Consider the following 12,100-nt stretch of genomic DNA (forward strand, 5'->3'; position numbering starts at 1 on the left):
ACCAATATTTCTAATTTTAATAACAGTGACCTCAATTCTATGGTACTAAATTTAAAGCAATCCCAAGAAATCTCAACTTAAGCTTGCTTTATTCCAAGTTACCATATCTCATTCCTAGCTCAGTTCTGGAAACCATTTTTTCTATTTTTAGTAACAGTGACTTTGTTATTTATACCAAGTTTGATTATAATTTCTCAAAGCTAACTCTATTTAATTTACGTTTTTTTTTTATATTTTTTGGGATTCAAAAAACAATCCTAAGCAAGATCTTAAAACAAGCTAGCTATACATCAAGTCTGATAACAATATCTCATTGCTTGCTCAAGTTATTGCCTGGAAACCAATATTCTATTTTTAGTGACATTGACATTGACCTTAGGGGTCTAAAAGCAATCCAAACTGGAATCTCCATATAAACTTGCTATCTTCTGAGTTTTATCACAATATCTCACTGCTTGCTCTAGTTATTATCTGGAAACCACTTTTCTATTTACAGTTATGACGACCTTGACCTTGACCCATAGGGATCCAAATGCAATACCAGCCGGGGTCTTCATATAAGCTTGCTATACACCAAATTTGATTACAATATCTCATTCCTAACTCTAGTTATTGTTCAGGAGCCATTTTTTATTTTAAGTAACACTGAAACGGTGACCTTGACCCCAGGGGGTCCAAATACAATACCAAACCAGGTCTTCACATAAGATTCCTACACAACAAGTTTGATTACAATATCTCATTCATAACTCTAGTTATTTTCCGGAAACCATTTTTTTTTATTTTTAGTAACGGTGACCTAGACCTAGATCCCTGGGGGTCCAAATGCAATACCAACAGGGGTTTCCATATAAGCTTGCTATACACCAAGTTTGGTTACAATATCTCATTGCTTGCTCTAGTTATTGCCTGGAAACCATTATTCTATATTTAGTGACATTGACCGTGACCTTAGGGGTCTAAAAGCAATCCAAACTGGAATCTCCATATAAACTTGCTATCTACTGAGTTTTATCACAATATCTCACTGCTTGCTCTAGTTATTATCTGGAAACCACTTTTCTATTTTCAGTTATGACGACCTTGACCTTGACCGACAGGGATCAAAATGCAATACCAGCCAGGGTCTTCATATAAGCTTGTTACACACCATTCATTCCTAACTCTAGTTATTGTCCAGGAGCCATTTTTCTATTTCAAGTTACACTGAAACGGTGCCCTTGACCTCAGGGAGTCCAAATACAATACCAAACCAGGTCTTCATATAAGCTTCCTACACAACAAGTTTGATTACAATATCTCATTCCTAACTTTAGTTATTGTCCGGAAACCATTTTTTCTAACATAAGTCACAGTGACCTTGACCACAGGGGGTCCAAATACAATACAAACCCGGGTCTTTATATAAGCTTACAATACACCAAGTTTAATTGCAATATCTCATTCCTAACAGTAGTAACTCTAGTTAGTTTCCGAAACCATTTTTCTATTTTTAGTAACAGTGACCTTGACCTTGAAGCCAGGGGATCCAAATACGTTCCAACCGGAATCTCCACATAAGGTTGCTATATACCAAGTTTGATTACAATACCTCATTCCAAACTCCAGTTATCATCGGGAAACCATAATGTGGAATGACTGACCAACCAACCAACAAGCTGACTCCTATATACCCCCCCCCCCCCAAACTTCTTTTGTGGGGGTATAATTACAATATCTCATTACTTACTCTAGTTATTGCTCAGAAACTTTGTTTTTTATTTTTAATAGCAATGACCTTTACCTTTACCTTGACCCCATGGTATCCAAAAGCGATCCCATCTAGGGTCTTAATAAAAGCTTGTTATATACCAAGTTTGATTACAATATCTCATTCCTAACTCTAGTTATTGACTGGAAACAGTTATGAATCCAGGAGGATCAATGAAAGAGTTGTTTCAGTCATTGACTTCAAACCACTTGTCCCTCACGGTGACACTGCTGTGAGTTTGAACCTGGCCAGCACCAAGAGATACATGTACATTGCTAGAATTCTAAAATGCAGAAGTAAATTATTGGGTGTGTTATTTTAATTTTAAAGTTATAATTAATAACATACAGTAGAACTTCCATGTGTGGAACAGTAATCTGGTTCAGTTATCTCCCTTTTCTACTCCATTTGTTAACAATGTAAACTCTTGAAACTTTGTCAGCATATTCAGTCCAATATATGATTCTAAGTCCCAAATTGGCTCAAAGTGTTTACACAAGTCCATTAAACTACATTATTTGTTGATGTCCATAGGAAATGCTACTCGCCAACAAATTTAGTTTACCAAACAAAAAGACTAGATATATTCCAATATTAAAGGGACTCCACAGAGGTTTTTTGACATGATGGTACTGAAAATGTGTTTTCCAGATAAATGAACCATTTGATGTAGGGTAAGACCACTAATCTTTGTGCAAAATTTCATATCATTCGCTCACTTCGTTTTTCCAAAATAATTATTAAAATTGTAAAAAAAAATGACCCAAAATGAAAAGAGTTTAAACGCTTTTCACTCAAATCAGGCTAAGAAAAGCATAACAATACGATTTCCAATATATTTCAAAGTATATTTCTTAATTGTTTTTGCATATTTCTGTCTAAAATGCCCAAGCTCTTTATGTAAGAAATTCAAATGTTATGTTTTTTTTAGGCTTTTAAACCTCAGTGGAGTCCCTTTAAGTCCATTTAAATGGTACAATTGGTTTAACAACTGCTAAAGATTTGAGGATGCACTTAAACGATAAGACATCAAATAATGACATAAAAGAATAGTTACCAAGTGATGTATTCTTGAGTGCATCACTTATATCTTTGTTACATCTAGGACATCTTCTTGCATTCTTAGGGAAACCTTTGTTTCCTATCTCATAACTACCAGCCAATGGTCCGAACAAATGAGCAGCAAGAATTACTTGAACCTTATAGTCATTATATTCCTTGTTTTTTACCAATGAAAGAAGACACTCCTCATGCTGTTCTGAAATTTAAATTACAATATTTGACTTATGTTACACAAGTACTACAAACAAGAGGGCCATGATGGCTCTAGATCGCTCACCTGACCCATCAAACTCATCCGAACAACATTCTGACCAAGTTTCATGACAGGTGAGTCAAACATGTGACCACTAGAGTGTTAACAAGGATTATCCATATTTAAGCAGTGTGACCTAGTTTTTAACCCAGGTGACCAATATTCGAACTTCACCTAGAAATCATCAAAACAAACTTTCAGACCAATTTCCAGGATACTTTGATCAAAACAGCAGTCACTAGAGTGTTAACAAGATTTTTCTATTTTTAGCTCCGGTGACCTAGTTTTTCACGCGAGATATTTGGGCGGTGTGACCTAGTTTTTCATTCAAGATTACCCATGTTCGATCTTGACCTTAAAATCATCAAAACAAACTTTTAGACCAATTTACAGGATATTTGGATCAAAACAGTAGTCACTAGAGTGTTAACAAGATTTTTCTATTTTTAGCTCCGGTGACCTATTTTTTCACGCGAGATAACCCATGTTTGAACTCATGCCAGCAATTAGCTAGACAAGCATCCTGACCAAGTTTGATGATAACTGAGTCAAAAATGTGACCACTAGAATGTTAACAAGGTTTTTCCATATTTGGGCGGTGTGACCTAGTTTTTCATTCAAGATTATCATGTTCGATCTTGACCTTGAAATCATCAAAACAAACTTTTAGACCAATTTACAGGATATTTGGATCAAAACAGTAGCCACTAGAGTGTTAATAAGATTTTTTCTATTTTTAGCTCCGGTGACCTAGTTTTTATCGGAGATGACCCAAGTTCGAATTCATCTGAGCAATGACCTACACAAGCATCCTGACCAAGATTGATGATAATTGAGTAAAAAATGTGACCACTAGTATGTTAAGGTTTTCCATATTTGGGCAGAGTGACCTAGTTTTTGACCCCAGGTGACCCATATTCAAACTTGACCTAGAAATCACCTAGACAAGCATCCTGACAAAGTTTGATGTTGATTGAGGCAAAAATGCGACCACTAGAGTGTTAACGAACAAGTGTGACGGACGACAGACGACGGACGACATATGACGGACATTCAACGATCCTAAAAGCTCACCCTGAGCAAGCTAAAAAGCAACTGTATTGAGTTGATTTCACTTGCCATATGAAATTGATTTAAATAACCAATTTCCAAAAAAAATGTAAGAGGAATCATCAACTGGAGTTATAAGGGCTTTTAAAATGTTGCTTTGTTCATTCCTATTCTAAGATATAATATCAAGAGATAAAAGACAAATCAACAGCCCTGAAATTCCGAGGATTTTTGGTTATATTTTATATCACCTATAAATTAAATCCTTGTACATTATTAATATCATTATATTAAAACAACAAAATTAAAAGTTCAGTTCAAACTGTAAGAAGGTCTTGTCCAAAATTTGTTTTGTCCAGGTATGAAGATAATCCGTTGATTAATTACCATGTCAGAGTCAATTACAGCAAAAATCAGTGAAAATTCAATAATTCAACCTTCAAGTTCATGGTCATAAATGAGCTATCAATTCGGCAGCACGAAATACCCAAATATACTCAAATATACACAAAAATACGGGATATACTATTCTCCAGTCGGGTCGCTTCCGGTCTCTCCCGGTCTATTTTGACCAGGATTTAAAAGATTTCCCCAGAAAAAAGTAACCAATGAACAAGCATCTGAATGAGATATTTCCATCGTTTTCCTTTTCTCTGTCGTCACAATAAGTCGACCCCATCAAAAATGAACCAATCAATGGGCATGCTCTGGAGTGTGCCAGTGGGTAACTAATACCTGCACTCCAGTTAATGCACTGTACATGTATATGTAGACGATTTAACTCTGGCATATTTTCAACAGAAAGGTCCCCCAAACTATGATACAAGTAAATATTGTAACCAATCTAAGTGACAAACATTCAATTTTGGGGGAAAAATCTTTCTTATATGCTGCGATTTCAAATAAAATATCTACTCCAAAACCGAAAGAGACCGGACAATAAATGTGTGATACTAATAGCTGGTCTCTAGTAAATCCCGGTCAAAATAGATAGGGTATTATTTTGTTGAAATTTCATACAAGTTCATTAGTATCATTTTTTTTTATTTTAATATAATAGCTTTAATGGAGTATACTGTATTTGGATATATTCTGGTTCAAATGTAAATTTGGGTATGTTTGATTAAATCTTAGTTTATATTGTATTTATAATTAAAACAGCACTTTTTTTAGTATAAAACATTCATTTTTTGTATATTTGGGCAATATTTGGGAATATTTGGGTGTTACATTTGGGTATTTCATGCTACACCATCCGGTCAATATGTATTTCATATACATGCAGGTCTTATCCTAAAGAAATTTGTGTCTTAATATAGAGTCAGTTCATTCATTAATAACAAAGTTACATGTATAGCCAGGTGCAGTGCTAAAAAAAGAAGGATTTTTCAATATTGTATTCTTGACCTTCAAGGTCAAGGTCATTTATGAGGAAAGGTCAAGGCTTGTCCAGGAGTAGTAAACTTGAAGGTCTATCCTAAAAGATTGTTGCATTCAAGTTTGAAAACAAGCCATACAAAACTAACCTATTATGGCCACTAATTATAATAGCAAAAATTTTGCAAAATTAAGACATTTGACATTGAAGGTCAAAGTCATTTACGAATGAAGGTAAAGTTTAGTCTGGTCTACTTAGAGGTCTTGTTCCAAGGGTTGTTGTGGCCGGTATGTAGACAAAACACCAACAACTTAAGAAGTTGTGATCAAAGTTAAGTTTGTTGTAACAATTAATACCTCTTTTTATGTTTACATTTTGAAGTCTGCAATCTTTAATATTTTGGGACTTAATGGTACATGGGATTTTCTTACTGTGAGGTCTGACTCCAAAGTGTTTAACAAAATTGACTGGGTCGAATCGTCAATGGGGCGAATCGTTATCAATACATAGCTAGCAAGACACATCCTATAAATGTGTGTATAATAAAACTTTCAAAGCGTACTTTCTGCAACGAATTCCTCTAATTTTGAAATTTCTACTGTTCTCTCGGTTTCTCCTTGAAAGTAAGAATTCAGTTTCTTTGTACCATTAATAATCTCGAAATGTATATAAATTAAAATTAGTTCTACAAAGTGACTTTGATAGAGTGTAATTTTGCCCTACTGTTTCGTCCTATAGGTGCTGAAAGTATAAAAAGTCAATTTGAAAACTTACCCAGTGATTGATTTCACAGACTGGGGTGTGGAGCTAAAAATGCCTTTGAAATCCAAATAAAATGTATATTTGTCAATCCCAGCACATGTACTGATCATATATATACTGTATATATAAAACTTTATATACGCCGTTTTGAAAAACTTCATATTTCAACGTCTATAATCAGATCTATTATTGCTCACGTTAATGCGTTTAAGCCTAATGAATTGTGTAACTCGCTGTTGGATTCTGTTAAACTTATGGTAGTTCTTTATATTCTCGTATAATGTACATGTATATCACATTGAATCTATTTAATTTTATTTGTTTAAATGATTACTGTCTGTTAATAAAACATTTTTTTCAATGCACTTTCCGCATTTAGGAAAATGCTACAAATGAAAGAATAAAGGCTTATACAGCTATATAGCTTACAAAGGCCAGTTGTCCCCTTCTTTAGCTTCAAATGTTTCTGGTGTTACATCTTTAGCTCGTACAAAGGTTTAAAGATCCTGTATGTTGTAATTAAGGATGTAACATACACTTAAGCGAAGTTTTATACATATATGTTTACTTATTATTCTTCTAAAACAAGTTCCAAACATCCGAGAACGAATATGATAAATAAATATGTACAGCAAATGTTTATATACTGTATAATTATAATTAAATAATATATTATAATTAAAGGTTAAAATTAATGCATTCATTTTTTGTTGGAAAAAAAATAAATAAAACAACTCGCTTAAACTTTATCGAAAATGAATTTCCAATTACCTCCCTTCATTTACATGAAATGTCAAATTCGGTAATACCTTTAAAAACAATGCTTTTTGAAACTTACAGTATTGATAAATATTCATTTGAGCATCATATTTATGGTATTCATGGTATAAAGCCATAATTTAAAATGCGTAATAGGGTCTATAAATGATTTATATCAGTTTTCAGTCTGCCTATATGTCCATATATATTGCAGCAATCTAATGTTTTTCTCAAAATTGGAAAGTTATGAATGTGATAGGTTTTGACTCACAGTAAACGTGATAAAAATGAACAAAAAAGAAGATTTATATAGCTGATAAAAAGCACTATTTAATACAAACTGTGGAAAAGTGCTAGATATGCGGCAAAAGAAACTTTAAAGCAAGATAAACGTCAGTCGTGGAACAATTCTGCAGTAAAATCACGTACAAAAACTCTAAAATTTGGAATTTGTTACAAGAATTAAAGGAAAAGAATAATCGTCTTCACCGGCTTTCCAAATAAATAAGAGAATAATAACAGAGCCAGAAGAAAAATGAAAAAAAAGTAGAAAATGCTAGCAGTGAAGAATTTATAATGCGAAAAGTAGAAGGATCGCGTCTTGCATTAATAAAGGCAGAAGCGGGCCAGAATTTGAGAATTTATATACCGCGTTTGATAGCTGTGCGTGTTTAAATAACTGTGTATATCAGTTAAGTCAAATGTGATGAGTAGCTAGTTACTTCTTACTTTTAATTATATAAGTATTTACGTGATGGAAATTCTTGGACGGACATCTGGAAACCTTTATACAGACATCTCGGTTTCCATCAAAATAGCTAGCTAGTATTTTGCTACACTACAGTTGTATATATGCCCGGTCCATTTTGTACATAAGTAGTATATAAAACTCACGTTTGGACCTTTTAAGGAAGGGGAAATCTATTTGTTTCAGAGGTATAAAAGCTGTAAGGTACTTTTAATGACTCTGATTTACATTTAAATATTTATAAAATGAATTCATTAACAAGTAACACATTTGGATAATACGTGTATTTGGAGACAACTTTTCTAATAATTGCTTAAAGAAACATAACAAGACTTATTATACACCAATAATTCATCACTGTGTATCTAACATAATAACAGTATTGTATAAAGACAGCAAAATAACATTGTCTGCTTAAAGAGTTATAAAATATGATAAGAGTAGAAGTATGATTACATTTTCCTACGGCATCAGTTTAATTGTTATTCAGCAGCGTAACGTCATGGTCCAAAAAACCAGCGATGTCATTGGTCAATATCTAATTGCCTACCACACTTTTAATCCATTCAATAAGCCAAAAAAGCAGAGTTATTTTATTATTCTAACATGGCAAATGAAACTTTCAAAGATCCGAAGTGTGACTGACATTACTTTTCCGGGTATATCTACTCAAAGAGCCAAGATACACATTGTCGTCTTTTGCATCTATGCTCACCTCATTCTTACTTGGTCGGAATTTGTAGAAGCTAACTGCACTCTCTTCGCTAACATCATTCATATCTTGTTCCAATGCTTTCATTTTATGTTTCACTCTTTTTGTAGTAATAAAAAGTTCAGCTTTCTGTCCCTGTCTCTCCTTTAAGCCTAATTGACCAATGAGAGACGTCAATTTAGACTCTATATCTACTGTTTTGGAAGCCATTTTGTGCATGATGATAGGATATGTTTTCGACTGCTCGTCTAACTTCCTTGCCTCCTCTTCAATCCTCGTGTTCATAAGCTTTTGTTGCTCGAAAAGCTGCTGCTTTCTCTGATTTTGCTTCTCTTCGAGTTTTCGTATTACTTCTGCCTTTTCGTCATCCAAAGCTTTAAATATATCTATTCGCTGATCTTCAATTCGGTCTTTCATGTATTTCCTTTGTCTGTTAATAGACTTTGATATGTCACTCCTGTTAATGCTGACCTGTTTTAGGTTTTGATCCGTCTCATCTTTCATACGAGTTGCGTCTTTTTCAACTTCATTAAGCGTTTTCTTAACTTCTTTAAACTCGGTATATATATCACGTGACTGCAAGTATGATGGTATATGCTTAAACTCAGAACATTCCGCTTGGTGTTTAATAGGTATGCACTCCGCACACGTAGTGTCATCACATCTTGGACAGTAGAATTTAACGAATTCATTCGGATGAACGCTGCATCGTTCAACACAGAAGTCCTGGGGCATATTTTTCCTGTCCAACTGCGTGTGATTTCGTACATACTTCTTATGATATTTCAAACACGTATTACACATGTAGTCTAAACAATTAACACAAAATCCATCAGCCTGAACTTTGTTTCCATCTTTATGACAAGGTTCACAAAACATAGTATCATATTCATAGCCGTCTGCATATTCCGCCGACGCCATATTGAAAATTTGTAAACTAAAGTTCTGTTTAAGATAAGAGTAAATCCTTGTACCTGTTAAATAAAATGTTTATTTACACAGGTAAATTGAAAGGCTGTCATCCACCTAGGTCGCCTGAATAATTTATGTATTGCGCAGATATAAAATGGTATCGTCGAGTTAACGAAGCGAAACGAATAACGTAGTCGTTTATAGCCTAAGCAATAAATGTGGCATATATTAAACTTGATCGATGATTTAACATCAGTTTAATAACAAATAAAGTTTTAAACATATAACTTTTCAATATGAGATTGTTTATGTATGTTTGATAACAGTATTAAAAATAGTTACAGTCTTTATGGTATTCTTGCTACAAATATGAATGTATCCTCGGGCATTTTACTAATATGTATGGTCAATAATGATACAATTAAATATCTAAAAATATCCTCTTTAGACATAATTACTATCCTGTACCACTTTATATATATTCTAAACGGGTACTGGATGGATGGTATTGTGTACCCGTTTATTAAACCCTATTATTAAAGGGGTGTTATTTTACGATATTACTGTAATCATATTTATTGGAGTAGGTAATTAATGTATGTGGCTAGCTCAGAGATGTAGATCTATGTCTCTGCTAAGTTCAAGTTTATAATTAGAATACCTAATAGAACACTATTTAACATATTAAAATAAACATGAAACTTCTTTAAAAATCGTGCATGTTTATGTTAAAGGTAACAAATTGTATGTATTGTTTACACGCTCGGTACAAGGGTTACCTTAAGGATTTGTCTGATAAGGTGCGTAGGAAGTTCGACATACTTTATTTGTGTTTGTATTTTTCAAGTACCTCTGCTCATGGTTTCAATATTATTTGAACATCGCATTTAGGATAAATTGAACTTTTGTTTGATTGAAAAACTAAATCAAACATAATCGAAAATAATTTACTTTAAGTTACAGTTTTAAAGATTAAAGCTACATTTGTATTTTAAATATTTTTTTCATTGCACGGTGAAGGCACCATATGCTTGTACTTTAATATACTGAATAAAAGGACAGGAAACAAAAGCTGTCCGAGTTGCAGCTCACTAAAGGGCTTATAATTCGGATAGACTTTTTATTACTTAACAGTGTTTAGCGAATGTTTTGCCTTGATATTCAAGTATATTAAGTTTGAAAATAATACTATCTAGAACTATCACTAAATGTGATTAATACCCCCACAAGACTGCTTCGGAAATGAGGATGTTACTAGTAACAGAATACCTTGTAAAAGAATTGAAATATAGAGTTATGGTTGAGGGCAATTAAAGATACTAGTAGTTGTGGTTCTTGTATGTTGCATTTCCTTTCAATGTGGTTGGCCATTGATGAAGTTTTATTGAATTACTCTGTAATAAGTCCAGAAAGACAAGGAAAAGTAACAAAGGGCAATAACTCTATAAATACTGAAGATGGAGTTATAGTTCCTGTGCACTGCACTTCCTCTTATTGTGCTTGTCCATTGTATGAAGTTGTTTTGAATTCCAACCAGTACATTTTTAAGTTATGCTCCGGACAAGGAAAAGTATCAAAGGGCAGTAACTCTGTATTTTGTCAAGATGGAGTTATGGCTCTTGTGCACTGCACTTCCTTTTAATGTCATTGACAACTGTATGAAGTTGTATTGAATTCCAAACAGTAGTTTTCAAGTTATGCCCCAGACAAGGAAAAGTAACAAAGGGCAATAACTCTGTAATTAGTCAAGATGGAGTTATGGTTCTTGTGCACGGCACTTCCTCTCAATGTGCTTGACCATTGTATGAAGTTATAATGAATTCCATCAATAAGTCTTCAAGTTATGGTCCAGACAAAAGAAAGCAATGGAAAAGTAACAAAGGGCAATAACTCTGTAACTACTTTAGATAGAGTTATGGTTCTTGTGCACTGCACTTCCCCTTATTGTGTTTGACAATTTTATGAAGTTGTTTTTAATTCCAACCAGTAGTTTTCAAGTTATGCCCCAGACAAGGAAAAGTAACAAAGAGCAATAACTCTGTAATTAGTCATGATAGAGTTATGTTGTGCACTGCACTTCCTCTCAATGTGCTTGACTATTGTATGAAGTTATAATGAATTCCAACAATTAGTCTTCAAGTTATGGTCCGTACAAAAGAAAGCAATGGAAAAGTAACAAAGGGCAATAACTCTGTAATTACTTTAGATAGAGTTAAGGTTCTTGTGCACTGCACTTCCCCTTATTGTGTTTAACAACTGTATGAAGTTGTTTTTAATTCCAACCAGTAGTTTTCAAGTTATGCCCCGGACAAGGAAAAGTAACAAAGGGCAATAACTCTGTAATTAGTCAAGAGAGTGTTATGGTTCTTGTGCACTGCACTTTCTCTCAATGTGCTTGACCATTGTATGTAGTTATATTGAATTCCAACCATTAGTCTTCAAGTTATGCTCCGGACAAGGAAAATGCAACGGACCGACTGACCGACCGACCACAGGGTGACTCCTATATACCCCCCAAACTTAGTTTTTGGGGGTATAATAATGGTCTCTGAGAACCTTCGACATTTTTACTTTTTCTAAATGTTTTTTTTTTTTTTTTTTTTTTAATTTCACTAGGTCGTCTTGTAACACTTGTTGTTTTGTCAAAATATGAATAATTTATATAATGTTCAGCGACCGATTTTACATCTGAAACTATGCACATGTTCAAATAC

At 33.6% G+C, this 12,100-nt stretch overlaps 1 protein-coding gene across 1 annotated transcript; it reads right to left on the minus strand.

Moving 5' to 3' along the window:
• Positions 1-2,706: 2,706 nt before the first annotated feature.
• LOC132727418 (E3 ubiquitin-protein ligase TRIM45-like) lies at positions 2,707-9,395 on the minus strand. The gene is made up of 3 exons (XM_060712905.1): positions 8,409-9,395; positions 6,056-6,149; positions 2,707-3,008 (listed from the first exon to the last, which is right to left on the minus strand). The coding sequence occupies exons 1-3, from the start codon at positions 9,393-9,395 to the stop codon at positions 2,707-2,709; spliced, it is 1,383 nt and encodes a 460-aa protein (XP_060568888.1).
• Between the last annotated feature and the right edge of the window lie 2,705 nt (positions 9,396-12,100).

Source organism: Ruditapes philippinarum, unplaced genomic scaffold, assembly GCF_026571515.1.
Source record: "Ruditapes philippinarum isolate M1 unplaced genomic scaffold, ASM2657151v2 ctg3669_1_1_1_1, whole genome shotgun sequence".
NCBI classification, from domain to species: Eukaryota; Metazoa; Mollusca; class Bivalvia; order Venerida; family Veneridae; genus Ruditapes; species Ruditapes philippinarum.